The 15,438-nt window shown below is 27.8% G+C and overlaps 1 protein-coding gene across 4 annotated transcripts in view; it reads right to left on the bottom strand.

Moving 5' to 3' along the window:
* LOC122712391 (homeotic protein female sterile-like) overlaps positions 1–13,941 on the bottom strand; it is a 23,681-nt gene extending 9,740 nt beyond the window's left edge. For 2 of the 4 annotated variants that reach the window (XM_043932022.1, XM_043932023.1), the window contains exons 1-15: positions 13,573–13,941; positions 11,597–11,884; positions 11,185–11,233; positions 9,071–9,319; positions 8,774–8,968; positions 8,056–8,661; positions 7,611–7,688; positions 7,222–7,317; positions 7,025–7,126; positions 6,800–6,945; positions 6,570–6,717; positions 5,923–6,490; positions 5,669–5,827; positions 5,177–5,296; positions 4,903–5,052 (exon numbers count right to left, since the gene is read on the bottom strand). In XM_043932022.1, the coding sequence (XP_043787957.1) occupies positions 4,903–5,052; positions 5,177–5,296; positions 5,669–5,827; positions 5,923–6,490; positions 6,570–6,717; positions 6,800–6,945; positions 7,025–7,126; positions 7,222–7,317; positions 7,611–7,688; positions 8,056–8,661; positions 8,774–8,968; positions 9,071–9,319; positions 11,185–11,233; positions 11,597–11,607 (2,677 nt within the window). In that variant the 5' untranslated portion in view covers positions 11,608–11,884; positions 13,573–13,941. The remainder of the gene's footprint in view (positions 1–4,902; positions 5,053–5,176; positions 5,297–5,668; positions 5,828–5,922; positions 6,491–6,569; positions 6,718–6,799; positions 6,946–7,024; positions 7,127–7,221; positions 7,318–7,610; positions 7,689–8,055; positions 8,662–8,773; positions 8,969–9,070; positions 9,320–11,184; positions 11,234–11,596; positions 11,885–13,572) is intronic. The other 2 variants (XM_043932025.1, XM_043932024.1) reach the window with 2 other exon arrangements.
* Between the last annotated feature and the right edge of the window lie 1,497 nt (positions 13,942–15,438).

Raw genomic sequence — 15,438 nt, 5'->3', positions numbered from 1 at the left:
GTAGTAGTAGTAGTAGTAGTAGTAGTAGTAGTAGTAGTAGTAGTAGTAGTAGTAGTAATAGTAGTAGTGTAGTAGTAATAATAATAAAAATAAAAATAAAAATAATAATAAAATAATAATAAAATAATAATAAAATAATAATAATAATTATTACAATAATAATAATGACAGTGACGAAAATGATTATTACAAAATGCTGACTACAAAAACAACAAACTGCCTTGTATTTTTTAATTCTCGTATAGTATATTGTAATATAATATAATTAATGTAATGCAATAGAATTAATGTAAATAAAAGTCACGTAAATGGTACAATACGGACTCAACTTAAACATGAATGATACAAAAGTATCACACTCATACAAGCAGTTTCAAATGTAATTTCAAGTCGTAGTTAGCACAATATTGAGATCGGTGGCAAGATACTTCTGCTCGATGTTTGTCTGATATATTAATTATATAAGTTACAAATAGCAATTCTATACTATTCAATCTGATTCATGCTCATAAATAAATCATATTTGTCGATGGAATGATCAATAGTAAATTATAACTCGCAAAATGTACAAAATAGACGAAAAAATTGCAGGAGGAAATGAAGAGTCAATAAACATCAAGTAGAAGTTCCAGCATATCTTAATTTATATAATATAGTTTAACTGGACCACCAAATGAGCCAACCCCGACTCTAAACGACAATTCGAAGAACCAGTTTTTTTTATCTTTTTCATTCATCTACTACCTTTGTGTATGCATTTAAAAAAGTCTCCTGTGTATCGCATTTTTTTTCTTTTAACTTACAACTATTATTAATATTTTATGATATATTAGTTTTTACTATGTACAAAACGCGTATGCTTGTGTTATTGTTGCTATTCAATTCGTAATACGCACAAAACAGATAGAACGCATAAGTAATTGTTGAGAACAAAAATAATTAGTAGTTTTAAATAAAAGAGCATCTCAAATTGTAATAGTTCGTTAAATCTGCTTTTGCGTATAACGATCTTGAAGGAAGAATGACGTTCCAGTCTGGCTAAAGATGCGAAAAAATTTTGACGCGTGCTCTCATTGAATAAATGCTACAAAAATTTTGGAAGGCGATATCAATATTATTATAAAATGCCCTATATTTCGTGTTACAAGCTAATGATGATTGTATTGTAATAGATGCATAGTTTCTATCTAATTCAGCACACGCCATTAATTTCTCATATTCTAACTAATTATTTGGAATTTTTCTATTTACTTTTAATATTTTCAGAAACATAAGATCATTTTTTAATCAACATTTTTTTTTTAATTTAATATTTAATTTTTTTTTAGAAACCATAAACAATTTTCCAATCAGTTGTAATATTTTTTCATGAAATTAATAATAATCAATAATTGATTTCTCTATTTTGTTTTTTTTTTTGCTGGAACAGTAAGTACATTGCTGACTGTACGATTAATGATAACATTAAATTGTACTTAGTGCGAATTTGATCACTTTTTAAATGTTATGCAACATTTTGAAGCATGTAATGCTTCTAAAAAAGCATCTTAAAATCTTATATTATCAGTTATGTCCATAACTCTTCATGTATATATTTTACTATATATATAAGAACTAAATTTACATGATATTTCAACAAAAAACGCTATCATGGAGCAGACATTTATACATAGAGATATAAAAACAAAATATCACTAAAATTAACTTCATTCGAACTCGTATAAAAGATTTTCTAAAAATGTTTTTTAATAGGACGGGTTAAAATTAATATTATTTGAAATTTTTACAATATGAATCCTCTGAATCAGTAATATACATTATGTAAATTTGGGAAATTTATCATTGAAAGAAAAAATTTATCTTTAAATAGGATTGTTGTATTTAGCAAGGTATGTAAAACCACACCAATCTACATAGAAATAATCGTTTAATATAATGATATTGATTTGTATTGTAAAACGAAACTGCACTAAATTTTAATTCAAGTAACTTTAAAAATGAAAAACTGACAATGGCTATCAATGAAGAACTAGTGGTAAATAGAAAAATGAAACGACGATTAGCAAAGCTTAGCGGAGTGCAAACAATGTGTTTGGAGGCTAGGGTGCCACTTCTTCTACCTGCTCTCGTTCTTAATTCTTCTATAATTATCTTCAGAGTTCCCTCCATTTAATACAAACAATATATCTACCTTTTTTGTCTGTGTTATTATAATTTGTACACTCCCCTTGCCGTTTTCTGATATGTTAACATAAACCTTGTATGCTCAAAGTCATTAATCTTACAAAAAATAAATGGAAATTGTTGATTGTATCACATATCATATTCTCCGCACACTTTACTATTTTTTTTTTCAAATTATCTTCTACTTGAATTGATGTATTTAAAGGAAGAATTAAAATTTTATTTTAATCTCACCATTTTATCTAAATAATACTATTATACCAAAGCATATTTATGAGGTGATAAATCTTATTAATTGACTTTTTAAAGGAAGCACCACTTCTTTGGCTTTATCGAAATAAACCTACTTAAGAAATGGAATCAGTTTTATATGAGATAACATTAGATAAGAATTTCTTAAGAAATATGTATAATTCTGATACTGTTTGCGGAGGCGACATTAACACGAGAGTGTATTTAATTAAAATCATTATTTGACGCGAAAGCTGTGAATTGTAGTAACCTTAGAATTTGCAAATCCAGCCACCAATACACATTGTCTGCATTTGTTTCCCGTGTGTATCATAATATATTGCCTAATTTGTTTCTCTTAAATATTGACTTATTAAGTTCGCACAGTTAAACTGTGGAAATAATTATAGTGTTCAGAAGCCTAAACACAGTTCTCACGTCACTCATGTAATAAGTGCATATTTACACTTAATGTAATAATGACGCTTCTTAAATATCATTATACTATCATCTGAGAAATGATACGATATGAATGAATCAATGCGAGGAAACAAACTTAATGATTTAAAAAACACAGTGATACAAGTAATGCTCTGCTTATCAATTAATGTAAATAAATATTAAATTTGCAAGAGTTAATATATTGCATGATGTTGCTTGGGTTATGTAGGGCAATATAATTGTCAGGAGAAGCTACAATGTATACTCCAAGGTACTAACATTTGACACTACAGTCCCTGCTATATATTATTGTATTCTTTATATGTTTTAATATAATTTTTTTCAAATTCTAACCGAACAATCTTACCATTCCAAATTTCTGATCCAAGTATCAAAATACATATCCTTATATATTTAAACTCGAGACTGCAGTGAAAAATTCAGTGACCTTGAATAGCAAACTATACTTGACTTTCGAGCAACAGAATGTATTGTCAACACCGACAGGGCAAGAGAAAATATAAGTAATCATCTTTAATCAATAATATAATTTGTGAAACAAGCTGGCATGGCATATGGTATCCTCTAAACACAGTCTGCACTCCACTAGCTCACCTTTTTTTTACCATTGCATATTGTCTTGTAAATTAAATAAAAAATTTTTAATTATGTCAAGTTTCAAATTTAATATCCAAAATTTTTTTTAAAAATATATTTGTTTCAAAAATTGTAAATAAATATAAATAAATTTATAATTATGTTTTCATTGTTAGTTTCATAATAATAATAAATATGTTTAAATTTATTTATAATGAAACTTGACACGAAATTCGTACTTGCATTAATATAACGCAGCACTTAAGCTATACGATAACGCCGTCCTAATAAATACAATTAATAAGCAAGATTTAGCAGCTTAAGAAGATATTTGCGATGCATTTGTGCAATTAAACCCCCGTTTAAAAAATCTTTTTATATCTATTTTGCAACTTTATCATTATACATATTGCATCAATAATGTTGCACCAGCATATTCGATTGTTTCATTTGCCAATACGAAATTAGTTAGGCACAGAGTTCATTTCATTTTTAAAAAATTCTTAGTTATCACCAAATCATAGGGTATTAAATGCTATTTTCATTTTTTCATGTGAAAAAATAATTTTATTATTTGTAATTTTTTTTAAACATTCTTTTCTTTTTTTATATGAAATTGATTAATAATTAAAAAACACTGCACTAACATTATGTCTTTTATTTAATCACATATCTTTTAAAATAAAATATCTAATATATTATATCTATATAAATATATAATGTTGCACTCAAATTCTTTTTATATATATTTGCATACATTTAGAAAATACCATTGATATTAAAATGAAAGATAAAATAATTTTATAGGAACCAAAAAGTTATACACAAAAAAAAAAAAAAAAACATGCAGAAATAATAACATTTTTCTCTATAAAAATGAACAAAAAGAAAAAATTAATATACTTTTTATTAACATGTAGCAAATACCCACATGAAATGGTGAATAATTTTATTTGAAATAATCAAGAGATTCACGTCTATGATTTTTATATTTCATTTAAAATTATAAATTTTTTTCACTCATTTAAACAAATATTCTTATTTTAGAAATGAAGAAATATACAAGTTTATATATATATACAATAGAAGTACAGTTTAACTATCTTGTCATAATAAAACAAGAAATTAAGATATTAAAGGAACGAAAAATATGGAATATTAAGTGCTTGCTAAAAATTTATAAGTATATTGTCTTTGTAATATCTCTGAGCATAAATGTGAATAGAAATCTGTGCTCTATCAAATAAATTACTATAATGAATGTTATGAAATATTTGGACTAAAAATTTTCATTCCCCAAATAAACAATCGCAAATAATCCTATAATTTCAAATCTCACAGAAAAATTAGTTTATATATTTTCAATGAAAACTACTCATTTATAAGTAGTTTATTGTTCCCAAGTAAGGGTCTAATAATAGCAACAGTTACATGAGGTTTATATCTAACCTGCTTCACTGTCGCTTGAATCACTGGAGCTCGAAGAAAGTGAACTACTGCTGGAATCACTATCACTGCTACTACTGCTTGACGCTGATAATCGTGAAGGCCCACTAGCTCCTCCTGTCCCAACTACATCGACTGATTTACTACTGTCTTCTGTAAAACAAATTTGAAAATAATTTTAAAAAATAAATTTATAATCACATTCAATTATAATATTATTTATATTTACAACGAATAAAAATCCAATATAAGAAAATACTACCATCAAAATACCAACCTTTTTTAGCGGTTTTCTTAACATTGCCTAATTGCCCTGTAACATCTTGTAACCTCTTCTCGAGTTCTTGTTTTTTCTCTGCCATTTGTTCATCTTTAGATTTACCACTAACTTTTTTATCTGTAAAAAATAAGAAAATATCGAATATGTTAAAAATATATGTAAATAAATATTTATCGTTATAAATATTTTTAATAATAGTAATAATTTAAATAGAAATTATAGAGACATTATATTTAAGAAACATTATTTTCATTTGCATTAAATGTTATTATAATCAAATATTTTTAAAACCTTAATAAGATATTAATATCTATAAATATATCTATAGATTCTATTAACTATAAGTTTTTTATTATTAAATTATTATTAAATTTAAGTTAAATTTACATTTCTATTAATTTTTATTCAAATTACTAATATATTTTAAAATTTTTGTAAAGAATAAGAATTTAATTATGAAATAATAATAAAATTTAAAACAAAGCTTACGTGGCTTTTTTCTAAGACATGAAGCGACGTAGCTCTCCAATTCCCTCAATGTGGATGGTTTTAATGTTTCAAAATCAATTTCAATTTCATCTGGATTGGAATCCCTCAATGAAGGCTCTCGAGATTGTATTATATGCACAACTCGTCCTAATTTATCTCCTATAATAATAAAAAAAAAAAAAAAAAATCTATTATGAGAAAATATTTGTGTATAAAATATGAATTTTCTTATATTATTAATTATTATTAATTACCAGGTAATTTATTAATATCCAAACTAAGTTGCCTTTTTTCATCATAAGACATTGGTTTAGCATTATCCTCATCTTCAGAATCAAACGTAATTGGTGGTGGTTGACTACTAGCATTCTTCTTTTTAGTTCCAGCTGATCTACTATTTGCTTTTGGCCTTTTATTTGTAGTATTTGTTGTTGCAGCTTTCCCAGGTCCTCGTCCTTTTCCTCCTTTTGTCTTAGCATTTGCTGCTGTTGGCAAATGATGACTCATGCTTCCTGTTGCATGAGTTTTATTAGGTCCTACTGCTATTGCTGGATGATGAAGATCACCACCCATACCACCTGGCATTTTTAAATCACCTCCCATTGCAACACTGGCTATACTAGCACCAACACTATCAGAGACACTTGGAATTCCACCACTTGGTTTCATTAGTTCTTTCATGGCACCAGTATGACTGGCAACAAGACTACTACTCTTATTGCCCATTGGCCTTGATTTTGTCTTATCCGGTTTCTTCTTTTTACTCTTCTTTTTACCACTTTCTTCTACTAATTTTCTCATTTGTTCTTGCATAGCTTTCAGCTATAAGGTAGATTATTTTTCTTTATGTTACATTCATAAAAAAATTATATCAGTATAGAAGAAAAAGGTTACAATGTACCTCCTGCTGTAAAGCAACTAATTTTTGAGTACGTTCTTCGTCTGAATCATCACTTTCAGAAGAACTTTCGGATCCGGAACTACTGGCACTACTACTGCTACCTTTCACTACTATACTTCCCATTGGTTCATCCGGGATTTTTGCGTACCTAATTTAAAAATTGTATTTAATCAAACGAGATGATAAGAATAAATAAAAATTATAGTTTTAATATTTATAAAAAAACAAACCTCATTTCAAACACATCTTGGAGTTTTCTAGCCATTGCTACAACATCGTGATCTGGAGGATTATATTTATAACAATTAGTAAATATGAGTCGCACATCACTAGCAAATTCTTGTGCTGTTTTATATTCACGATTATCCATTTTTGTCTGCAAAAGAAGAATTATATTAATTAAATATATAATTTTTTAAAATCATATAATGTAATATTAATTTAAAAATCACTACCTTTACAGTACCAAGATCCATTGGTTTTTTTATAATGTCATGATAATCGTGAAGACCTAAGAGTTCAGCATCAACTGGCTTATAGAAGGGCCATGCATATCCCTATATATAATTAAGATAAAAATTATAAAAATTATAATTATTAAGTATTATTTGTTGTTTAAGTATTATTTGTTATAAGATTTATATTTAATTACCGAATGTTTTTTCGAAAATAATTCCTTTAAAATCTCATTACAAGACTTCAAAGCTTCTGAAAGTTTCTCTTTAGACTTTCCAGTTGTGTGTTGAGGCTGTAAAATAATAATATACAAATAATTATATGTGTAATTATACATAAAATTGAAATATTAAATTACATTTTCAAACATCATAAATTATAAAAAAAAATTTTAATAATTAAAATATTTTTAATTTATATTATGATTTAAAAATTATAAATAAAAAAAAAATTTACGCAAAATATTTTACTATTTAAATATAAATTTCTATAATTTATTTTCTTTTTTAAAATATTTAATTCGCTTGAAATGATGAGACAACACAAATGAAAGGAAGGAGCATGAAGGAGTAGTAATAAATGTACCTGTTGGGCCATTGCCCCCATCAGGGGCATATTAGGCTGATGGAATGGCACTAAGCCGTCTTCCGCTTGCCTCGTTGGCTGAAACAGCCATGTTATGATCTCTTTGTTAATGTATTAATGGATGATATGATTACAACATGCAAGGAATTAAAATACTTGAATATACATGATATTTTGACCTATTAAAATAATTATTAAAAATTGATGTAAACTAAGATAGTAATTTTTTGTTAAAATTTTATTATTATATATGAAACAATTAAAAGAAATTTAATTAAAAGATATCGTTTTTTATAAATAAAAATATTGCGTTTAAATAAATGATTAAATTATGAATAGGTTGCACGTTCAATATGAAAATTTTAAAATAAAAAAAGACACAAACATTTTCAAGAAAACTCGGCATACGAATAACTCATTAAATAAATAAAATATAATATTTTACCTTTTTTATTTGCCTGCCAGATTCTCGCCTTGTAGGTATTTTGGCATTTTTAGGATCCAGTTTATATAAAGGTTCAAAAGAATTTGCAGTAGGAGTTGTAGTATCAGCCTTTCTCTTCACTCCTTTTTTAAGTTTTGCTGGTTGGGATGGAGGCATTACCGTAGGTGCAGTGGGAACTTGTGGAGGAGGAGGTACAGCAGAAGCTGCTTGTGGATCCATTGCTGGTTGTGCATGGTAACCACTAGTTGGAGGGACCACTTGTTGAGGCAAAGAGTTATGCGTAGCCATGGGACTAACTCCCATACTTGATGGAGGAGCAATAGTAGTTGTATTCGTGCTCCCAGGTACAGATGCAGGTGCTTGGGTGCCAAGAGGAGGCATGGGAATTACACCTGTTGTCCCAGCTGAAGTAGCTGAAGGCGTTAGGCTATTTGGTACACTGGAAGTAACTGCAGCTGCACCAGAAGAAGGTCGACCTCGACCTGTACCTCCCGCAGCTCCTGCTACACCGCCTACTGGTGCTCCAACTTTGCCAGCCTTTTTACCTTTGGGTCCCTTTGGAACAGGAGGTTCGAGCTCCACTTCTTCTTTTGGCATTTGTGCAACCTGATTTTATTTAATGATTAATATTTATAATATTATATATATAACATATATATAATTACATATTTTTTAAATATTATCAATCAATATCGAAATATTTTGAAAAAATAATTACCTTGGTAAGAAACAATTTTTCGAGAGCTTGTGCCATAACCACAACATCTTCTCCAGGTTTGTTGTAAACATAACAATTGGTGAACATGGTATTGAAGTCTTGAATACATTCTTTTCCACTCCAATAATATGTATTTTCTAACCGTTTTTTGATTGTACCCAAATCCATTGGTTGTTTTATAATTTTGTGATAATCCTATTGAATTTATAAATATAAAAATAATTTTTAGAATATTTTTATGATTTTACATTTTTTATTTATATAATAAAAAAGATATATTAAATAATATCTACATACTGGCAAATTGAGTTTTTTGGCATCTACAGGTTGTTGAAAAGGCCACGCAAATTGATGCTTCCATACTGGTTTGAGTACACCTTTTTGAAGAAATTGTAGTTGATTGGTTACACGCCCTGGACGATTAGGTGGAGGCACAACAGGTGGTTGGACTACACCATTCACCGGTTCCACGGGTGGTTCATCACGTGGTGGTGGCTCCTTTGCAGGAGTTGCTGGTGTAGTCGATGTCTTACCAGGTGCACTTGTCTGCATTTTCCAATTTACATTTATAGATATATTTTTTATTGATGTAGATTTGTTTTTAGTTAGTTCTATGACTACATTTTAAATATAACATTAATTCCATAAAAATAAAAGTTTTTTGCAAAGCAAATATAAACTACGATTACTTTCTCATATCAACTTAATGTAAATTAACTGAAATTAGAAATGATGTTATTATATAGCTCATGCTTCAATTTTATTAAAATTAATATATGATTAACATTTATTGTTATAAATAAAAAAGATTATCAAAATATTTTAAAGAAATACTTTCTTAAAATTCTACTAGAATATACTTAATATATAATAAATTAAAATAATTTTATCGATTTATTATTTAAAATTTCGTACATATAAAATTTAGGAACATTAACAAGATTCATGCATCATAAAAGTAGATGAACCCATTCATGCAACGAGCGAATTAGGCTGCTAAATATTTAAATTCCATAACCACAGGCAAGCAATTTAGAATTTCTTTTAATAGACGTCTAATTGAGTATATAATAAAAATATATGTGTTACAAAAATATTTCCAACTGAAAAATAATGGCAACTCTAAGTCATTTCATACAATCATGCATTTAAGATATACTGAAAAAAAAAAAAAAAAAAAAAAAAAAAAAAAAAAAAAAAAAAAAACAAAAAAACAAAAAAACAAAAAAACAAAAAAAAAGAAAAAGAAAAAACAAAAAATTAAAAAAAAAACAAAAAATAAAGTAAAATAAAAAATTAAAATAAAAATTAAATTTTCTTTGCTATAAAAAAAATGCTATATATATATATATATATATATAAATAAATATATAAATAAAATATATAAAAATATTAATATTTAAATTATATTTTGTATGAAATGACTTGCAAGCTTTAAAAATTCATATATTGAATATTTTATATCAAATAAAACTTAAATATATTGAGTAAAAAGTATTTTGCTTCATAAGTAATATACAAAAATGTACAAAAATTAATTTATTTAATAATTTTATATTCTTTATTTCTTAATTTTTCTTACTTTTTATGTATAATTTATTTTTATTATTTATTTAATTAAAAGCTATAGAAGCAAAAATACAAATTACTCTTGATGTTTGGAGCTGCCATTTCATATTTTAACCATATATATCCTAGTCAACAAGGAATCTCACCTTCGGTATATTACACAGCCTTTCTCGCTCCTCCACATCTAACTGTAATTCATACATACCATTCAATCAAACAGCGCTCAATTTCATTACATAAAGAAAATTTATGCTCAACATAATGCTAGGAATAAGGACATACACAATAATACAATCTTAACTTTGGCTTTTTTTTGAATAATATATTTAAAAGTAAATAGCAGATATAAATTAGAAAATAGATATAAATATTAAAGAAAATGGTTACTAATTACAAAATTAAATATCTAGTTGAAAAAGCATATTGAATTTAAATTTTAATATAATTGTAATTTCTATTTGTGTTTCTATAATTTCAAGATTTAAAAATATTTTATATGAATATTAATAAAATCTCTAATGTGAAACACTTAAATATATAATAATAATAATATTGATAATGGAAAAAACATTGATATAATATACTTGATATTAAATATAATGAAATAAAATCTATTTTTTTTCTTCTTTATTATATTTATTATATTTTTTATTTCTTTTTAAAAGAGATAAAAATCATAGAAAATAACATAGTTTCATATATTGTTATTGCACATTATGTTGATTATGATCACATAAAGGAAGTATATATAACTGAATACAGCTTTTTGTATATAGCATTAGTAGATTAATAAGCAAGCTGCATTTTAAATTGATAACATGAGATAATAATTTATAACTTACCGAATTATTTTGCGAGATAGTGTCCACCTGCTGCATCTTGGCTTCGTTTCTGTAACAAAAAAAAACAAATGTGTAAATAATTTTCATAAATAAACATAAAAAAAAGATTTAAAATATTCAGCATCAATTTTAGATCACATTGTGGGCTTACAATATTTTGATTTTTAAAACTCACTTGTATATAACCTATTTTATTTTATTATTGTAACATAAAGTCACAAAATACCACGCTTTTCAATGTTTTCTTAGATCAGTAACCATTTTTATTGCCTTCTCTCGAAATTGCAGGAGTCATTATACGAGAGAGATGTCAAACTCCAACTGATACAATCAAACTTCACATTTCATGAAATAACTAGGTGTATTTTATAATATAAGGCTCATCAAGTCCACGGTAATGAGCTTCACCTACCTTTCCGACATATATGGTACATAAATGCTATGCAGCAGGTAACTGCCTTACGTTGATGCTTGACGCTATGAGGCTTCATCAACAATTGAGATGGCAAGGATATATTCTGAATTGAGCATGGTAGCTCACTAATTGCTTGCCAAGATGATTGCGCTGCAACCAGGGAGATTGGTGCCGTGGAGGCATAACACTACTCAAGCCTACCAAATGGTAGTACTTTGAATGTCAGCCCTGTACACTGCTGTGAGACTCCGTACCTCCAGCCAAGACTCGCGACATTAGCAACATCTGGATAACATAACAACAGGACCCCGTATTGTAACAACCCCAAATTGTTTTATCACTTTAGAGCAAGTTAAACATTGATATATTTGCAAATTTTATATATTTATCAGTAAATTATTTAACATATCATGCAAAACTGAATGTATAAGATACATGCTGCATAAATATTTTTTTCATTTTACTATACATAGATTAATGATATGTATTTGCTACTAGGTTGAAATACGTTCAAATTGCTCTTTTACACCTTTCTTGTTTATCATTTATCATTGTTTATGAAAATTTTGTAACTGAAAACTATATAATTTATGAAACAACAATAAGACAGAATGCATGTATCAAATTAAATAGTATGTATTTATTAATATCCAGATACTTGTGAAAAATGTTCTTTGTAACCAAAATAAACAAAGAACTAAATGTTTTAATTATAAATTAATTATAAAAAAAAAATATATATATATACGTATACACATATATACACATATATATATATATATATATACATATATATAATTAAAGTCTTTTTAGTCTTTTATATAACATTAAACTATTTTACATATTACTATTATTAATTTAATGTAAACAACATTTAATAATCTAATAAACATGATGCAAAAAGCAAATAAATATAGATGTCTCCCTTAAATCTATTCTTCTATATTTTATTAAAAATATATAGATAATTCGACAATTTACAACCTTTTAATAGTTTTACTTTTTTTATGAGAATTTTAAAATGTAAAGTTAAATGACAAAACAGCAAAGAGCTTCATACAACGAAGTTAAGAAATATCAAGAAGATATATGTAAATAAGATATATGAATGCAACAATTTTAAGAAAGAAAATATCAATCAGGAATAGCATGTCCAAAGTGTAATACTTCTGACATACAGTGATATCTACAAATGTATACAAGAATCAATGTGCATACCCTGTTGTTCGAAACCAGTATAAGCCAAAATGGAAAGTTTGATAAAAGTAGCACAAATAACTGGTACACTAGTATAGAAAGTGAGCTGACTATTAAAATACAAAATTGACAATGCATAAGAAAAAAACGATCTCGCGAACGACCATAAGATTTCAACCATGGGAAGCAAAAGCTTCTACCGTGGTGAAGACGAGCATTGCCAGAACAATCCATGCCGCGAAGACGTTCTACTCGTAGAAATCCGAGTATCAAGGGCAGAGATAAAAAGAGTTCGTGGGGCGAACAGGTGCTTGGTGGTTAAAAGTCGTTAAAGTAAGAAAGAAGAAAGGTGAGATCCGCGAGAGACGATGGGAGAAAAATAAACGCGATGGATGCGGGAGTGGAAAGAGGAGGAGGACAAGTAGGAGAGGATGACGAGGGGAAGGGTAGCAGACCCGCGCCCAGCCGATGCACCCAGCCGACGCACAACAAACACGAGCAAGCCGCCGTGTGAGAATCTAGCCGAGCGCTCGACTGACGCAGATATCTTAACGTTTCTCACATCGGACAATTCTGGCGCGCGCGGAATACCCGAGCCGCCTTTTCGATCACTCGATTTGGCGTAGGTTTCAACATGGCGGTATGGCCGCTCGAGAAAGAAAGCTCTCAAGGGCCCGCCGCTACAGCCGCCACTTACGCATCACCACGGCATACACCACGCGCTATACTTATCATCAACGGACCCAGAAACTTCAAAATTACTTGTAATCACTTACCTGATCAATGGAAGTCCACTTTTCACAGGAATTCTATCGAAAAACACTACCACTACGTCTTGGACACTCGCACTACGCTTTCTCCCTGCTTGCTAGTTTGGTTGGTCGGTGTTATGGCCGCCGCCGAGTGTGCCCCACCGTATCACTCACTCACTCTCACTCGTGCGAGCGCGAGCGCTCGGTTCGCATACGCGACGAACGCGGACGCGGCCCGACCAACTAGTTCCACACTTACGAATGCGGACGTCGATCTCTCGCACTAATATCGTATCAGTGCCCCGTACCGAGCTCCACCGACATTTTCCTGGAGTCTCGTACAATTAGATGGCTTTCCGTACCCATGACGATCTCGGATCTAGAAACTAACGATCGCAGCACCAACAATGGCTACGCATTCTTCCGCGACGTACAGAATGGTCCTATTCCGCTGTTCCTCGAATACGACCTGTCTGTCCATTCCCCTCACTATTCTACCATTCCGAGTTTTACCGAACTAATACGAATAATAACGCGCCAATTTCAAAAATATTTAGTAACAATTTAAAAATATTTTTCAGTCTAGCTTTTTATTTAAAAAATATTTCTTTTCAATATATATATATATATATATATTATCAATAATTTTTTTTATAATTGTATATTTGTATATTTGAAATTTATATTTTTTTATCATAAAATGACATTAAATTGCATTGTAAATTTATTTCAATATAATCGAAGAAATTTAAAATATATATAGATATATATATATATACATGTTTATATATATATATATATATGTATATATATATATATATTAATATATTAGAATTATTAATTATTATTATATATTATTAAAATAGCAAGAATTAGGATTTCAGGGATATATAACAATTCAACATCTTTATTTTCAAATTAAAATTACACTTTATTAATCAATCCAAAAATTAATGGTTAATTTCCATCGTTCCATGTTTACCCATAATGCATTTTTATATCACTGAAATAATGATTTATAAATATAAAAGTTAACAAGTAACAATAATAGAAAATAAAATAAATTTTAATATTATAAATAATAAGTAATTTTCTTATTTGAAATATAACGTTAAAATTTATCAAGCATCGCGCAAGTCGGTCCAATTCCACAATTCTGTTAACTACTGCAATGCATTTTGGGATACTCACAAAATCTATAACTATGTTCTCCTTATGATACAATGTCTTAAATAATTAAAATAATATTATAAATAATGAAATAATTAAAAATATAATTAGTATGTAATAAATTTTTCATGATTCAAAAAATATTTTTTATAATATGTACGTCTTTATACAAAGTTCCGTTACACATCCAAAATGGCGAGATATGAAAAATTGATCTTAACATAATATTTCGAATACAATTTAAAATACTAATCTTAACTTTTAAAGCAATTAAATTTTGTCAACATAGTGAATAACACATTAAATAAATACTTTTTAAACATAAAGTTCTATAAATAACATAAATATTAATGTTTCAATATCCAGAAACTCGTGACATTGACTACGGTAGTCAATTGGATAATTATACAATTTATCACGTATCACTCTTTAAATAATTGTAAAGACACTAAATAAAAAATTTATAAATATTTGAATCAGAATCTATAAAAACTTGTTACTATATGCATTGACACAAACGACAATGGCACCAAACCATAAAATGGCGTCTGAATGAACTACTGTCACTTTTCTATAGTTATAGTTTAAATTACTATCACGTATCACTTCGAATAGAAATATTAAATCACAGAAAAAGTATTTTCAATATTAAAAAAAACAACATATTACAATCTTCAAAAAAGAAATTATATAAAGATAAAGGAGTGTCTCAAATGCTTA

Source organism: Apis laboriosa, unplaced genomic scaffold, assembly GCF_014066325.1.
Source record: "Apis laboriosa isolate Shangri-la unplaced genomic scaffold, ASM1406632v1 scaffold1_cov151, whole genome shotgun sequence".
NCBI classification, from domain to species: domain Eukaryota; kingdom Metazoa; phylum Arthropoda; class Insecta; order Hymenoptera; family Apidae; genus Apis; species Apis laboriosa.
This window is presented reverse-complemented; position numbering and strand designations above follow the sequence as displayed.